Source organism: Delphinus delphis, chromosome 15 (assembly GCF_949987515.2).
Source record: "Delphinus delphis chromosome 15, mDelDel1.2, whole genome shotgun sequence".
In the NCBI taxonomy this organism is placed as follows: domain Eukaryota; kingdom Metazoa; phylum Chordata; class Mammalia; order Artiodactyla; family Delphinidae; genus Delphinus; species Delphinus delphis.
Window position 1 is genome coordinate 84,904,646 of NC_082697.1, and position 16,844 is coordinate 84,921,489.

The 16,844-nt window shown below is 53.9% G+C and overlaps 1 protein-coding gene across 1 annotated transcript in view; it reads right to left on the reverse strand.

Annotated features, from left to right (window-relative positions):
- Positions 1-16,844, reverse strand: part of SDK1 (sidekick cell adhesion molecule 1) — a 529,423-nt gene that overhangs the window by 82,783 nt on the left and 429,796 nt on the right. The window contains exons 25-27 of the mRNA XM_060032516.1: positions 11,760-11,875; positions 10,251-10,440; positions 8,075-8,173 (exon numbers count right to left, since the gene is read on the reverse strand). Of these exons, the coding sequence (XP_059888499.1) occupies positions 8,075-8,173; positions 10,251-10,440; positions 11,760-11,875 (405 nt within the window). The remainder of the gene's footprint in view (positions 1-8,074; positions 8,174-10,250; positions 10,441-11,759; positions 11,876-16,844) is intronic.

Here is a 16,844-nt window from a genome sequence, read left to right on the forward strand (position 1 = left end):
TAACTTGTCCCTGCGTATTTCGGGGAGTCGTGTGTGTGAGAGATTAAGACTCCGCATTAATTCAGATCACCTTTCACCCGGTAAGCCTGAATCAAAGAGGATTTGTACACTTTTAGGAACAGGACGTGATTACAGCTGTGCTTTCTTTATCCTTTATTCTTATGATGTTTCATCTCTTCTCAGATTATCTGCCGCTGGAATTAAAAATCCTGGGATGAAACTCAGATTTTGTTCAAAGGCACATCTTTGTGAGCTGGGATTTGGGAACGAAATGGGAACCGGTCTCCCTGAAGGTCCTCCCCTCCCTTCCCCTTCCTGGGCTGGCTCAGGTCTGCTCTCCATCAAAGGCTCCACCTCTGCCCTCCCCCGCCCCCAGAGCACCACGCTAGGGTGACCCTTGACCTCGCCTCCACCTGGGCGGTTCCTTCACATGGTCCCTCGCTCACTCCCTGTCCTGTCTCTTGCCGGCCTCACCATCCTGGCATTGGATGGCATGTTGTATGCTTCTAGATGGTCTCTTGTCTGTCTGTCTGTCTGTCTCTCAGAAGCCCCTGACCACGTAGCAGGATGTCGTCAGGAGACCCGGGTCCTAACCCAGCCTAGCTTTTCTCACCTCGGGCAAGTTTCAACTCTCGACTTTTTGTTTCTAGCTACGAATAAAGAAAAACACCAGCCCCTGCTCATCAGGGCCCCTGTACTCCAGGCGCGTCACTCCTGCCACGTGCAGACCTCGCGGTGGTCCACAGTTCACATGACAGCGTCTCCATGTCACACCCGAGGACGGGCGCGCGGGGCACCCAGTAGACAGGACAGAGCTCCCTCCTGCTCTAAAATGATAGGATCCTGATGACGTCACGGAAAGGGGGACAAAATAGAAAACAACTTGGCCTTGGCTGCTCAATGGGATATTTTCAGGGTGACTGTGGAAGAGCATCTAGACGCAGTGAGAGGCACGGTGCCTCTCAGCCTGAGGCTGGACTCAAGCGCGAACCTCCGTGGGCGACGTTCCATCTGGAGGGGACGCGTTGTTTCAGAAAGCAGCCCAAGAGATGGGGTGCCTGGAAGAGCCTTGGGGTGCCTGTGCAGGGAGGGGCTCAGGCGAGGGGCGGGTCAGGTCCCCTGCGGCAGGGCCTGGAGCCAAAGCCGTGCCACGTCTGAGGGGGGGGACAGACAGGCAGCAAGGAGCAGGTGGGCTCACCCACGGCTGCGGAGACCAGCCTTCGGCCCGGCCGCAGCCAAGGCGCTGTGCCGGCTGTAAAGGCAGGACACGAGGACAGTAAGGTGTGCAGCGGGACGGCAAAGTGGATGTCCCAGTCCACAGGCCTGCTGTGGGTCACCGAGGCCAGGCTGCCAGGAGATGCGCTCTGAGCTCCCGAGCAGGGTGGGCAGGTGGAGAGGCCGGGGCTCTGCCCCACACGAGACGCTTCCCATTCAATGGCTCTTTCTGCCTGAGCCCCGAGGGCTCCCGGCTGCCCAGAGAACTGCGTGAAATCTGGGCTGTTCTCTCTGATCCAGGTCCCACATGGAGCCACTGGGAGAAAATTCCTCGGCCCGAGGGATATATTTGTATCTTCCTGTTATTTGCCCTAAAAGAGAGACAATACCCCTACTGTCCCCAGTCTGTGGTGCGCTGATGAAGATGAATGCCCGCACCTCACCTTGACACGGACGTGCTGAACAACGGAAGAGGCTTCTATACAGAGACGGCCGAGAGCAAACGCCGAGCGCGGGCTCGCGCGTCAGGAACAAGGACGGCGCTCGCGGGACGAGGCTCGTTACGTGACTCTGGGCCCAGGGAGCTCAGAAACACGAGCTGAATCTCAGCGACGTGAGGTCAGAGGCCGCAGCCACGCAAGGAAGGAACAGGGGGCGGGGTCCACGGCGGGAGGAGAGGCGCCCAGAGCAGCCGCTCCTGAAGGTCACAGTGAACCGCGGTGACACAGGCATTCGGAGAAGCCAGGCCACGTACGAGCCGCGGGGCCCCACGGTGAAGACGAAAACCGTGGGTGAGAGAAGCCTGAGCCGCTCAGAAGTGCCCGGGAGATGGGGAGACGTGGCTCATCTAGAAAATCAGGACCCAAAGAGATCGAGGCTCCAAGCAGGAGACAGGTTCCGGGCCACGCACGGGGGAGGCGCAAACAGGAGAGTCTGAGAGATGCCGCTAAGGACAGGAGGCCTTTGCGGGGGGCCGGCGGGGGGTCTCGGCTGCCTCGGTTCAATGATCGGGCTGTCGAAGGGCCCCAGATGTATTTTGAGAGAATCGTGTAGACATTTTAGGGGGTGGCAGGCTTTTATCAAGACTGGATGCTTCCCGGGCAAACACAAGGCGTCGATCTGAGAGTCGCCTGTGCGGGGACCATCCCCGGGGCCTCGAGGCCAAGGCCACGAGAGGGGTCCGGTGCTGCCGAGCCCTCTGCAGCCACTGTCGGGGGGTGTGGCTGGTGACAGCCCCCCCAACGCCCATTCCTGGTTCGTGGAACCCACAGCAGCTGAGTCTCCCTGCGGGCAAGCGTCAGCCTAGCCCAGATGCCAGCTGGCTCGCTGGTTTTATGGCTTATCCGTTTGAGGGCTGGGGGCTGACAAATGCAACAGTGGAGGAAACGATGCATTTGCAAACTCGGATCATAGTCGAGCCCCTACTTCCCAGCAGCGTCCTCGCACACCCTTGTGTGACAAGCTAAAGGTCAAGGTTCAGCCCTCGTGGGCAAGCTGAACTCTAACCGGGTGGGGGGGGGATCTGGCGTGTCCGGCAGGGCAAACCCGCGTGGATTTGAAGATCACATGCATCACTTGAGTGTAACAGCATTTAAGGGACTGTGGAGCAGTTGGTAAGTGGCGGGGGGAATGGCCACTCTCCGGTGGCTCCCACCGCGCCCCCCAGAGGGAGGCTCTGAATGCCGCCAGCTCTCCCTGGTAAAATATTTACACAAATAAGCAAGTGTTTTTCCTTCCAGGCGCCTCCAGCGTTTCCCGCTGTTAATCTCTTTTGGAAATGTAAGAACACGTTTTGGTACAGATTACAAAAGCACTGGCTTCAGAGGTGGTCATATACTCAGAAGGCCGCGCCGCCGGAGTAGGAACGCTGATTCAAGGCCCCCGGATGCAAAGTGAGTCTCGAAGAAAGATGTCTTCCTTTGTCCCCTGTGGACACCAGTCCGAATCTTTAGAACCTGTTTTCCCGTCTTTCCTACGGCACCTGCCATTTAGTGCGCTGGCTGTAACGATATCCAGGTGACAGGTTACCCAAGACAGCGTTCGTTACTATGACCCCTCAACGCCATTGCAGCCACAGAGGCTCCAGTGTGCTGTCTCCCACTTTGGAGGGACACAGAGCACTGTCTCACTCTGTCTGGCCACGGTTGTAACCGTCAAGGGATTAAAGTACGACCCCCTCCTTATCTGGAGTTTTGTGATTTTTCAGCGACCCCCAGGGACTACAGATCCACACCCAAGCTTCTCAGTGCCTCGGGGGAGTCCTGTGACCTGGCCCCATGCTGCCTTCCAGCATAAAGCCTCCACTCCAGCCGCCAGGGTAGCGGAGAGCAAAGCTGTGCAACCCGCCCTTGGTGGGTACAGAGTAAACACTGCGTGTAAATACACAGTGATGCAGAACACTCCCCGGCCCCAGAGAAGGGGTGAGATACCGAACGGCCACAGCGCTCCAGCTGGCGCTGACCGGGCACTCGCTGGGAGGCTGGCCCTGTTCTGGGTTCTCTGTGCACCGCGTACTGGCCCGACCAGGGAGGGACATGCCGCCCCCCTGGAGGGTGGGGAAGCCCAGGCACACAGGGACTAAGTGACTGGTGTGAATTCACTCGCCGAGGTCGGCGCCCGGCCACGTGGCTGCGGGGTTGCCCCCTCCACCCAGCCTGTCCGCCACGCAGGGTTTAAAACACAGGGGAGGCCCAAAGCGGGCAGCCCGTGGTCCTGCCGGAGAGGTCGTGCAGACCGTGCCTGCCTGGGGATCCACGGGAGGATGAGGCCCGCTGCTCAGGGCTGTGTACGTGGGGCCACATCCTGAGAGACGAGCAGTTCTGGGCCTGGTTCCTGTCTCTGCATCACACCCTCTGCAGCCCGAAGAGGCTGGGCCGCGTGCGACCCTCTGTTGTGCCACACCTGCCCTGACGTCCCCGCGGACATGACGCCCGGCCAGCGCCCGTGGTGGGACTCCAGGCCATGTCCCTGTGGGTCCGGGGTGGGGAGGAGAGGGGAGGGCTGTCGTCACTTTTTAAATTAATTAATTAATTAACTAATCTTTGGCTGCGTTGGGTCTTCGTTGCTGCGCGCAGGCTTTCTCTAGTTGCGGTGAGCGGGGGCTACTCTAAACTAATACTTCAGCTGTACTCTAAAGTACTTCAAACATGCAGAAAAATGCTTGGAATAACATAGATCACACACGCATGTATTCATCACGCACTGAACAAATCTTGAGATTTTGCCTAATTTTTATGGTTTTTGTTTTTATTTTTATAAGAGAGAAAACATGACAGAAAAAAGTTGAAGCTATTCTGGTGGTCTTATTGGATCCTCTTCCTCAAAGGTAACCCCTATCCTCAACTTATTGCAAATTCCTGCCAAGGTTTTACACTTTTACTACATACGTGCGGCCATAAATGATACACGGTAATGTCTGTGGAGTGCTCAGATGTACAGAGACATTCTGCAGCTGGATCTATTCTTCTGCAACTTGCTTTTCTTCACTCAACAGATGTTTGTGAGACTTATTCATGTTGACACATGTAGGTCTTGTTCGTTACTTTAACTGCTTCCGTGATTTCTGCGGTAATGAATAGCCCGCAGTTTACCTTTTCATTGCCTTATTGATGGACATTTGGATTGTCTCCAGTTCTTTCTTTTTTAAAATTTTCTGTTCTTTAAAGCAGCCCTGCAGTGGATCTCCTGTGCGTTTCTTCCTGTGAACAGGCGTGAGGATTTCTCCAGGGTTAAGACCTGGGGTGCGGGGTGCAGCCATGCCCGGATCGCCCCACCACAGCTGTGCCAGGTCGCGCTCCCAACGAGCGTGTGTGACGCTGCACCCCCAAATCCTCCTCTCTGCTGGGGATCGCCAGACTTTCTGTGGTTCTAAACTGGATGAATGTGAAACGCTGTCTAAATTACCTGCATTGTACACGTGCTTTTATGATCAGAAAAACTGATGTTGAAGACACCCTTAAAAGCAGGTGGCACGATTCTAAAGCGAGCCGCCGGTCTCCTGTGGACGGAGGATTCGTGCTGTGACTGTGAGCGCAGGTGCTCTGGGAGCAAAGAGGAGAAGAGCCGAGCCCAGGTCGGGATGGGCGAGGGGGTAAGCCGCAGGCAGAGACGCCATCTGATGTGACCGTCAAAGGAAGAGCAGCGGCCCGGGGTAGGGGGTCTCTCCTGGCAAAGCACTAGGCGAGTACCACGGCTCAGAGCTGGCTGGGGCCAGAGCCTCACCGTGTTGGCAGGGAAGCCCTCGGATGAGCAGTTCAAAGTCACGGCAACAAAACCAGAGCACGCGGCGGTCTGCGCGAAGAGGGAATCCCACGTGAAGGGCACACTTGCCTTCTGCACATCCCCGTGGAGTCCTGCTGTCAGAACTAATTCTTATCGGCCCGGAAAGCTGAGGAGAGCACAGAGATGATCCCAGAATCGGGACGAGCCGGGCTATCAGCAGAGGTGGGGGCGGGGGCCTGGGGCCTGGGGCCTCCTTCCCCAGCAGCCGGGGTCCCCGATCCTCACAGACAACACCGCTCTGGAAGGCTCCTAGGGCTGGAAGTGACAGGTGGAATTTCGCATCTTGTGCTCTGGAAACGTTTCCTGTTCCACAGCGTGCTGGGGCATGCCCTGGGTAAACAGATGGTTCGCCCTGCGTGTTCGCCCTGCTTGTTCCGGGAAAGGCTGTAGGCTGGGCACTGAGTCGGGGGCAGGCCCTGCCGGCGTGCGGGCTCCAGGAAACCTGGAGGGTAGCAGCCAGCTCTGCAGACCACTGCCGCCCCAGGGCCTGAGACTGGCCTGCGATGGCTCCTCAGCTGGACGGGATCTGAAACGCACACGGCAACAGAGGCTTCTCCGGCTGTTTGTTGTGATTTTAACAGCAAGAACCTGCGGTTCCAGAGGTCCCCTAGTTCAGAAACACTGTCGTCACCGCCAAGTGGCTGCAGGAACTGCAGAAGGAAAGAGTGGAGCCGAAGGGCCCCTGGCCTGCTGTGCAGATGACTCGGGAGCCCCAGGCTCCGTCTTAATGAAGTCAGAACTCAATAAGTATCTGCCTTTCTGTTCACCCTTTTCACGGCTGCCCGACATTATCCAAAAGACACATCCGATCGTGTCACTTCGCTTCTCAAGGTCCTCAGCACAGATTTTCAAATTTTTTTAAAAACAATTAAGTGTAACCCTTTTCTAGACCAAATCTTATCATCCTCAGCTCAAAAGCAGGTCTAAGTGGTGCATTTTACTGCTGTTTGTAAGCCGCGTTTATGGTCCTGCCGTCAATCCCCGATAACCCAAGCAGGCGTACGTGGGGTCTGCCGTGGGTGAGGAGGTTAACACCGCATCTCAGGGCTGCCTGCGTCTGGAGCTTACACCGGGCCTCGTGCCTGGCCTTTAAAGGCCCACTTTGAAAGGTCTGGGCCTCTGGCCCCTCCTGCACGCGAAGCACGGCCTTCCCAGTGGTTCACAGCCCGGCCCGGCCAGCGTCTCCCTCTGGGAGGTCTGTGCTCCCACAGGCAAAAGGCAGCGCTCCATTCAAGGATTTGGAAACCACTTATGCAACCGAGCGGGACCCTATGGGGCCTTCCCAGCACGGACCCTCCCCGCATCCTCTGCTGTAGCTCCTCTCTGAGGTACCCAGATAACAGAATCTGATGCCCTTACCCTGAGCTGTTTTACAGATGCTAAAACCTCCAGCACGTGGAAGACATTAACTACTCGATGACCTTGAGCACGAAACGTAGTCCCCAGACCTACTGGAGCCTGAGGATTGATCACGTGAACCCCTGTGCCACTGCCCTGTGACCTCACCGTCAACCACTCAGAGAGCTGCGCGTGAGCTGATCGCACACCCCGCGACCCCCCTCCCTCGCCTGGCCTTTAAAAATGCTCTGCTGAAACGCTTCGGGGAGTTGGGGTGTTTTGAGCACCAGCTGCCCTGGACGCCTTGCTTGTTGCCCTGCAATGAAGGCCGCGCTTTCCTTCACTGCAACCCAATGTCAGTAGATTGGCTTTACTGGGCGCGGGCTAGCGGACCCAAGTTGTGGTTTGCTACCACTCATCCTCAAGATAAAGTCCGACAATGCCTTCTGCCCACTGAGCCCCCTGGCCCAGGAGGCGTGGCTTGCAGGGCGTTTCCTGGAACCCCTACCGCATCGCGACCACGTGGTAGTGTCGCTGGTGTCTACCCTGCGAGGACGGCCCACCTACATCTTATCCACTCCTTACCTACCACTCTGAGCATTGAGGCCTGGCATATCTGAGGCCCTTAATTTGTCCTGGTGGAAAAGGGCGAACAAATAAAGGGGCTGATGATTTTTCAAAATAAAATTTGCTGCCTTTAGGAAACTAGGACAGATTAAGGCTTTTCATCAAAGTTATCAGAGCTGCTGCTCTGAGTGAAAAGTTCAGAGTAAACCATTTCCCTGAGACCTAAGCATGCAGTTCACTTGGGAAACTTCCTCAAAGGGTTCGGTGCAGGCCCTGCAGCGGAAGACAGACGTCTCCGGGACATCGGATCAAAGCCTGGGAGTGAATCTTCCAAGAAAAACAAGCCCGTGGTTTTCCAAACACACATCAAAATAGCTGGGTTATTTCAGAGCGGACGGAAGGTCAAGTACAGACTGCCACGAACCACGAACGAACACGAAACTCTGGGCTAACAAAATGTAAATTTCATTCTGCAAAGAAACCTTAGTGCAGGACACAGTTAGAGGGCTGCAGTCTCTCAGTTCAGAAGACGCCAGGCTGCTGTAGACAGGATTTTTTTTTTAACCTCTTAGACATCTAATAAAAATAGATGAAATCGATCTGTTTGTTATCTCCCTCTAAGCTGTGATCTGTCTCTAAGCTGTGATCTCCTTAGTTACTGCCGCTCCCTTACCCAGAATAACGCCGTTGGGCTCCTCCGGTGGCTGCCACACGATCCGCACAGACGTGAGTCTCACCTCTGGGAACACAAGCCTCACGGGTGGGCCTGGGGCTGAAGGGAGAAAAAGACCGGTGACTCAGGCGCCGCTGGGATGTCACGTAGGTACACGACGGGGCCTCATGGGGGAGGGTTCTGTGGGCTGGCCGAGGACAGTCATGACTGCCGATGACACCGTTCATGGGTGAGTTACTCTCAGTTCTGGGAAAGTGACTTTTGGAATCTCTGTGTGTCTCCCTAATGACTTTGAGAAAATGCCTCATTCTGAATCCAGCTCATCTGCTTTCCAAGCGGCGTAAGCAGTGCTCATGAGCTATGCTGTGAGTCCTGTGAGCGTGTTACTTAAAGCTAGCGGCCCAGTCGCTAAACAGCATCGTAGAGGGTACGTCAAGTCACAGGAGAGATTTCACCAATCTGAGCTGATTCCTCTCCTGGGCTGGACATCCACCAAGCAGGTGTCAGATAAATAAGGTGGCCGAAGGTCCCTCCCACCTCCCAATGGAGGTTACAATTACTGACCAAGTAACAATGGCTATAACCAATGATTTTTCTCTTAGGCACAGGACCCCTCTCCCGCATTATCCCAGAAAATTAAGAGTTGATGTCCACAAACACACGGAATAGTGCTTCTGTGCGGTCTGGTGCAGCAGTAATTCAAAAACCAGCTATGTATCCCGGCACCATTGAATAATAGCGTCACGGCCGTCGTAAAATATATTTACTTAAATGGAGAGGCGAGCAAGCGTGTGGCCAGCATGGGAACTTCTTGTTGGAACTTAAGAACTGATTGGTTCCCAGGTAAGAGGCAATGAGCTTGCAGCAATCAATACACACATAAAACGACGTGCGTTACAGTCATTCCAGGGCTGCTGGATTCTGCCTCAAGCTATTAGGTTGAGAACAGTATTTTAAATTATAAACATGTGTCATGACCCCTGTGTTCAGGTAAAATAAATGAATGAAGGAGGCCACGGGCTCACACACCAGGACCAATTCACGAATAGGAAACTCTGACGTCTGTCTTCTGTGGTTTCTGCCCCCTCACTGTCCCCAAGGCTGATCATTTGCATCACAATGAAATGAGGGGAAGGAGAAACACGTTTACATCGGGATTGTGAGAGAGAAAGAGAAATCAGTCCATGACTCTCCCCAGCCTATACTTTGGGAAGAAACCGTGATAACTGCCCGAGTCTGAGGAACAGTTCCTAAAAGCTCCTGTTACTTTTTATGTGTGTGGCCCTCGACAGAGCATATAGTTTTGCAAAGACATGACCTTGAGGTTACACGGTCCCTCTCAGACTCCAGCCGCCCTGAGACCAGCTCCCAGGGAAGGACCAGGTTCAAGGCGCCCCCTCTTCTGACCCAGGGGAGGCCCAGCTACGGGTGTCTCCCAGGAACACGGAGAGAACGTTGTCAACTCAGCGGTCAGAGTGCGTTCGGGGCTTGATTTAATTACTTCAGTAAAGATGCTTAAGAAAATCTATGGGTGTTTCACTTCTGTCAGCTGCTTCTGAGCCTGGGTGTTTTGGGGGGAGACTGGCATTTTCCCCCAGAATATTCATCATGGTCTATTTAACACAGATCATGTAAAGCAGCTAACCTTTAAGTGTTTGACATCTGCAAGGTGGAGAAACGTATTTCCTGATGATTTAGACAATGCCGTCAAGATGTACTTGTTACGGAGGCTGCGAACCCCGGGTATCCTGGGAGCCCGTCACACGCCGCACTCTGTGGGGCCTCTAATGACCCCTTACTATGCAAACGCGAGCGGGAAGCCCAGAGGATCTAGAGTTGCGGCACGGGGTCTGCAGTGGGGTTTTCAGCCAGGTTTGTGCCAACACCACCAGGCCTTAGGTTTTTCTGGCCGAGCTGCCCGGCCTTTACTGCACTGCCTACAGCAGAGCTACGATGAAACTGTGCTCAGGCTGTTAATTAGGCTGTGAACATTCACTCCGGCTGAAACTGGCCATAGAAGCGCTCAGTGACCAGAAAACAACTTTGTTTTGTTTTCCTTTGCTGAAACGAAGAAAAAAGAGTGTTTTGAAAAGTAAGTTAAAAATGACAACCATCCAAAGGGTTTGGATGGCGACAGCAAACCTGGGAGACGGGCAAAGGCAAGCCGTCGACGTACCGTCGTCTTTGGTCCGCTCCAGGATGGGGGGCGAGCTGGGGACCCCGTTCCCGATGCGGGTGAAGGCCAGCACCTGGAACTCGTACAGCACGAACTTGCCCAGACCCGCCAGGAGCGCGGACTGCGTGTGGTTCCCGCGGACCACGTGGCTCCTGGGCTCAGGATCCAGATCTCTGGCGCGGTACAGGATCTGAGCATGACACACGGGGTGGGGGGGGTGTCAGGAGGACGGTGTGCAAGGCGGGGCCTCGCGGGCCTGGACCACGCGGCAAGGACCAGGCAACTGAGGGTCCTCCCCCTGGGCAGCCGTGTTGAGGGCTTAGGGATCTAATTCCTATCCACTGGCATTTTGGGGGAAAGATGGAGATGAAGCAGCTGGACTCCAGACTGGAAGGCAGCTGGAGATGTGCCCCAGCCATGGCCGGACTGGGAGAGCCAGACGCCCCGCTGTAATTCACAGGGTTTCAGGTGCCCAGTGGCAGCCACTGAAACCAGGGCTCGCTAGGAACACAGAGACGTGCTGCTTCCGTGCAAGGGGCCAGCAGCCACTCGTGTGCCCGGCTTACTGGGACATTAGGCTCCTGCCTCAGGGGACCTGTGCTCTCCCCCTGAACCCGAGGCCCCACCCCTGGGCTAGTTACTGCCCACGCTGCAGACACAGCACGCTGAGATGCCCCCTCCACGGCCCGCCTGCTCCCCCTTATTCCCTAAGCTCACCCTCTCGGAACTGGTCCCTCAGATCAGTGACCAGAGGGCCGTAAAAGAGGGGCTCATCGGGGGGACTTTGAAAAGGGCTTGGAGAGCGCTCTTCTCCAGGGTCCAGGTAGGGGGCGTGGAGTGCTGGTCGCTGAACCCACGCAGTGGGGTCGCCATGTCTAAAGGGGCCAGAAGGGAGCCATCAGGGTGCCGGGGTCGGGGGAGGGCATGAGAACAGGTGGGGAAACAGAATAGGATCTAAATGATGGAGAGCGGGGAGGAGAAGGCGGCAGTGCACGAGACAAGCGTGGCCTTGTGGCCAAATCCAGGAAGATCTGTCCTGCTTCTTGGGGGAGGGGATGGAACAAAAACAGAGTAGGTTTTTAAGGGTCTGGGTAAACACACACAAGACTAAACCCAGAAACGCCTTCCAGAGAAGCTGGAAGGTGTCCAACCCTCACCGCTGATGACACACGTGCAGACACACGCGCAGGGATCTCATGATACGTCCTTAGCATTTCACAGAAAAAGCCACTTCCCACACCAGCCCTGGGAGGGAGCTGCCATCACTCCTCCCACTTTACAAGAGAGGAAACGGGCTCAGAGCTTTTAGTGCCTTGTCTTGGCCCACAGGAAGAGGGAACACCGAAGCCTCATCTCCAGCCTGTGATGAAGGTAGACGAGACAAGTGACGTGGGATCAGGAGACAGGCCAGAGCTGCAGATCGGCAGGAAAATGTGGGCTCACGGGTTTGGGGAGACAGGTGACAGCACCGTCACAGCGTGGGCGGAGGAAGGTCACCTGAGCACATACCTTGTAGCCCAGTATGAGCCCATTCTGGTCCTGCTCGGGCACCGACGCCCACGTCAGTAAAATCTGGGTGGAGCTGACGGCCTCGGCTGACACGTTTTCAGGGGCGGCTGAAGGAACTGCAGAGAATGAGTTAAATAGATTGGCGCCCAAAGTCTAAAGGCTTCTACTAATAAAGGTCTCATTTTTACCCACATAATCAAGTCCTTGAAACAGCAGTGTATTCTGAACATTTTGCAGTGATCAGATTAAACCTGCACAGAAATGTAAATCTCTTTAATATTAGCAACAAATTCCATAAATCCTGGGTATTTAGGAGCTCAATTTTACCTGAGTCCACCCAGCAAGAAAACAAGCTTCGTCTGAGTCTTATATTAACTTGTGAGAACTGTGACTTTCATCCTAGACGGAAATCCTCACCGTCATACACCAGTTTACTGACATCTCCAAACGGGGCACTTTGTGGGGGGCAGGTGGGTGGAGAGGGGAGGGGAGGGGAGGGGAGGGGAGGGTTACCAAGTGCACATCCCTGTGTGGGAGTAACAGGCACCAAGAAAAGGGCAGCTCTCAGCACCCCCCAGAGCCTCCACGGTCGAAAAGGAGAACACGTCAAGTTCACGGACCTCATGGGTACATAACACGTGACGGGGCTTTGGCGTCGTCTCAGTCCCCCCAGGACCGCCCTGTGGGCTGCTTCACTCTTTCCTTCATTCACTCACTGATTCATTCACTTGCTCACTCACCCATCCATTCGCTCACCCATCCATTGGCTCACCCATCCATTCACTCACTTATCCATCCATTGGCTCACCCATCCATTGGCTCACCCATCCATTGGCTCACCCATCCATTGGCTCACCCATCCATTGGCTCACCCATCCATTCGCTCACTCATCCATTCGCTCACTCATCCATCCATTCACTCACCTATCCATCCATTCGCTCACCCATCCATTGGCTCACTCATCCATTCGCTCACTCATCCATTCGCCCATCCATCCATTCGCTCACTCACCCATCCATTCACTCACTTATCCATCCATTGGCTCACCCATCCATTTGCTCACTCATCCATCCATTCACTCACTTATCCATCCATTCACTCACCTATCCATCCATTCGCTCACTCATCCATTTGCTCACTCATCCATCCATTCACTCACTCAACCATTTGCTCACTCAACCATTCACTCATCCTTCCATTCACTCACCCATCCATTTGCTCACTCCTCCATTCACCCATCCATCCATTCACTCATCCATCCATTTGCTCACTCATCCATTCACTCATCCTTCCATTCGCTCACTCATCCATTCGCTCACCCATCCATTTGCTCACTCATCCATTCACTCACCCATCCATTCGCTCACTCATCTATTCACCCATCCACCCATTCGCTCACTCACGCGTAAGTACTTCCTCCTCATGGCACAGCCACTGTGAAGGTGACTCTGTTAGTCAGTTAGTCTGAATCCGGAAAGTAATGTGTGTTTGCACGACGACAGTGCTCCCAACCTATGATTCCTAGAGTTCCTACACTGAAGTGATTAGGTCTTTGTTGTGGGTTGAATTGTGTCCCCTCAAGCTCCTATGCTGGAGTCCTGACCCCACTACCCAGAATGTGACCTTATTTGGAAACAGGGTTGTTACAGATGTAATTAATAACATGAGGTCACACAGGGGTAGTGTAGGCCCTAATCCAATAGGACTGGTGTCCGTATGAGAAGAAACAGATGTGCACGTGGGGAGAACCCCCTGGCAGGACTAGGCTTGTGCTGCCACAGCCCAGGAGCTTCTGGAAGCTGGGGGCTGGCTGTGACAGGCCCTCCCGGCCCCTCCAGAGGGGGAGTACGGCTCTGCTGACGCCTCGGTCTCCACCTTCTGGCCTCCAGAACTACGAGAGAACATATATCTGTTGTTTGAAGCCAACAGTTTGGGTCCTTTGTTACTGCAGCCCCAGGAAATGAACACAGGCTTTAAGAAAAACATGCCAGGATTCATGCTGGGCCTGGAAGAGGTGCTGCTCCGTCGTCGCAAGCTTGACCTGGTCGTTCCCACGACTGGCAGGTCTGAGATGGAGAGAAGAGGAGGCCCAGCAACAGGCTGCCACCGCACAGGGCGAGCTTCTGGGGGACACTGAACCTGGGCTCAGCCACCTCTGTCCTGGGAGGGCTGCAAGCCCCGGGAAAGGGCGACTTCCCTGGCTCGATGCCCAGGAGGCAGTGGCCCCCCTCCCTTTGTCCACTTGCTACACTGACTGACTGTCCTCAGAACTCAGGCACCAGACCGGCTGCCAGTGCCCACAAAACAGAGATGCCACTGTCGGTGCCTGTTAGTCCCAAGCACAGGGGCCCTCCTGGCATTTCTGGAGAGAGAAGATGCAAGTCAGCCCACTGGGCCGATAAAAATTTTTGCTTCCCAAATATGTCAGTTGAGAGTCATTCATTCCGTTATTCAGTCATTCAACAAAAGAATATTAATTTATTTGAGCAGATAAGTGTCACAGGAAAAGAATCTTCACTGTTTCCGGTTAACTCAGCCCCCTGAAGGGGAGCATGCTTGCCACACATGCCGCCCTGTGTCCCCCTGCCTCTGGCGGTGGCTCCCACGGCGTCACCTGTGCTCTCTGTGCCTTGGGGGCCCCCACCGGGTGTCGTAACTTCCGAGGCAGTTACCAGGACACTGTTTACACCCATGCTTATTTTCTAAAAAACTGAGGGATAAGCTGGCACCTGGAATCAACTGTGAATTAAAGGAGTCATTAGCATTCAAAGAGAAGGTACGCCTCCCATTTACCTAACTTCATTTCCTGACTTTATTTAGAATCAGGTGAGAGCAGAAAATATACTCTATGCCCAAGATACTAGTGCTATGTTCTAAACTCCCATCCCTGACTGTGAAGAGAAAAGCCATTGTCATAGCAACACAAACGGTCAACCTCTCAATCCTTAACTGCTTCCTTCGGGTTAATCTTTGAAACCATGAATGCCCAATTCTCACTGTAGATCTACAAATAATAGCTGATTTCCTAAGATGCAGTGACATGTGAAACCATTTACTGGCAGGCCATCCACATCTCCAGAGAATGAGGGCAACCCTGTGATCACAGCAACTCAGCCCCGGCGCCTAGAACACAGCTGGTTTCCTAATGAGAAGACAGGCAGAGAAAATCGCAGTGTTCAGGATGAACATTTCAGCTGCTTCGAGTCCCACCAGGATAAACTCTGCCATCTAATTACAAAGTATTTATGTTTTTAAGATTTGAAAAAAAAAAATCTTACTCATTACCTAACTGGAAGGAGATTCAACTTCTTTCCCAACCTGATATCTTGAGTTTTGAGACCATCCTAGAATCTCCCCTTTCATTAAAACCAATACCATTTAAAATGCGTTTTTCCTTCAGTTGTTCTCTCTCCTCTACAGGGTTTCCCACCCCTCAGCTCACAGCTACTCCTCGTGTAGTCTCTTTGATTTTTAGGGCCTCATTTACCCTTATAATATATTATAATATATCGTAAGGTGTCATGAAACCAGCTTGACTGCACTTCAAAACTGGAAACCTCATTTAAATGTGGTTCAAGACGTTCTGCTCGGTACCTCCATTGCTGGCTTTCAGCGCGTCTGCGCACCGTGCTGTTTCTAAGCACTGACGGATGGCTATCTTCACTGAGGTGACGCTGGGTTCCAGAGGTGGGAGTGCAGCTCTCCTCTCCCCACCAGTTCTCTCCAACCCCTCTCCGTCCTCATCAGTGGTGGTGGTAGCACTCCGCCAGTGGGCCCGTGTAGCCCCTTCACCCTCTTTGCCCAATGCTGAGCAGTGATTGGCAGGACAAGTCATCTGAAGGGGCTGATTTCTCTGCTGGGGAGGCTACCTGCCCAACCTCGGCAGCACCAGGGAAGGCAAGATATCAGAGCTGCCACAGCTGGGAGGGGCTTGTGGGTCAGAGGTGAGAAGCTTCCTGCAGCAGAAGGTTCTGGAAGCTCCATTTGGAGGTGGGGGTACTGAACCCCTCCAGGACCAGCCCCAGATGGAGGGGCCAACATGACAGCACCAGTTTCCCTAGAGGAGAGGACAGCCCATAAGGGGTCCCAAGGAGCCCACTCTTCTGGTATTAAAAATATCTGAGGGCTTCCCCGGTGGTGCAGTGGTTGAGAGTCCTCCTGCCGATGCAGGGGACACGGGTTTGTGCCCCAGTCCGGGAAGATCCCACATGCCGCGGAGCGGCTGGGCCCGTGAGCCATGGCCGCGGAGCCTGCGTGTCCAGAGCCTGTGCTCCGCGATGGGAGAGGCCACAACCGTGAGAGGCCCGCGTATCACAAAAAAAAAAAAAAAATCTGAAATCTGAACCACCCATATCTTGAAATGAAGATCAATAACCCTATTATCAAGTTGTAATAACCCTATTATCAAGTTGAACCAAAACTGTTCTCTTCTTCTCCAAGAGATATGCGTTGAACCAAAATTTCTCACTGAACAAACATTCAGTTAAAAACGAAAGATAATTTTCTGTAAGCCATAACCCTCAAAAGAAGAAAGAACGGGAAAGCTGGCAAAGCAAAGTGTAAGCTGTAGGGACAGTTCTCCCTTGAGATCAGAAGCTTTCTCAGCAAGCGAACTATGAGCCTGGCCACAGTCAGCCCCGCTGGCCTGCACGCGGTCCTCTTCTGGCCACACGCACACACATCTGTCAACCGAGACGAAAGCGAGCCCACAGTGCTTTTCTGGATACAAAATCTATACCTCAGACAACGACACTGCTCGGCAAAGTCTTTTCAGAGTCCACGTAAGAGACGATCCAAGATCGTCTGAGGAGAGCAGAGGTAGAAGAAAACACTGGAGTGAGTTCACACATAGAGCGATGGCCTCTGACCACTGGAAAGATGGCCGTGCAGCAGCTGGAAGGATTTTTACAAAACCAGAGTCTCAGTGCAGCAGTTTTGCCAGTGGTTTACTTTGTTCTTTGAAAACTTACCCCAAAGTATTATTTTCTGTTTTGAATGACCCTTTCTTCATCTTTACATAACATGTAGTTTGTTGTTTTCTGAACAACATCCTTGGAAGGTGCAGCCAGGCGTACAATTCGAGG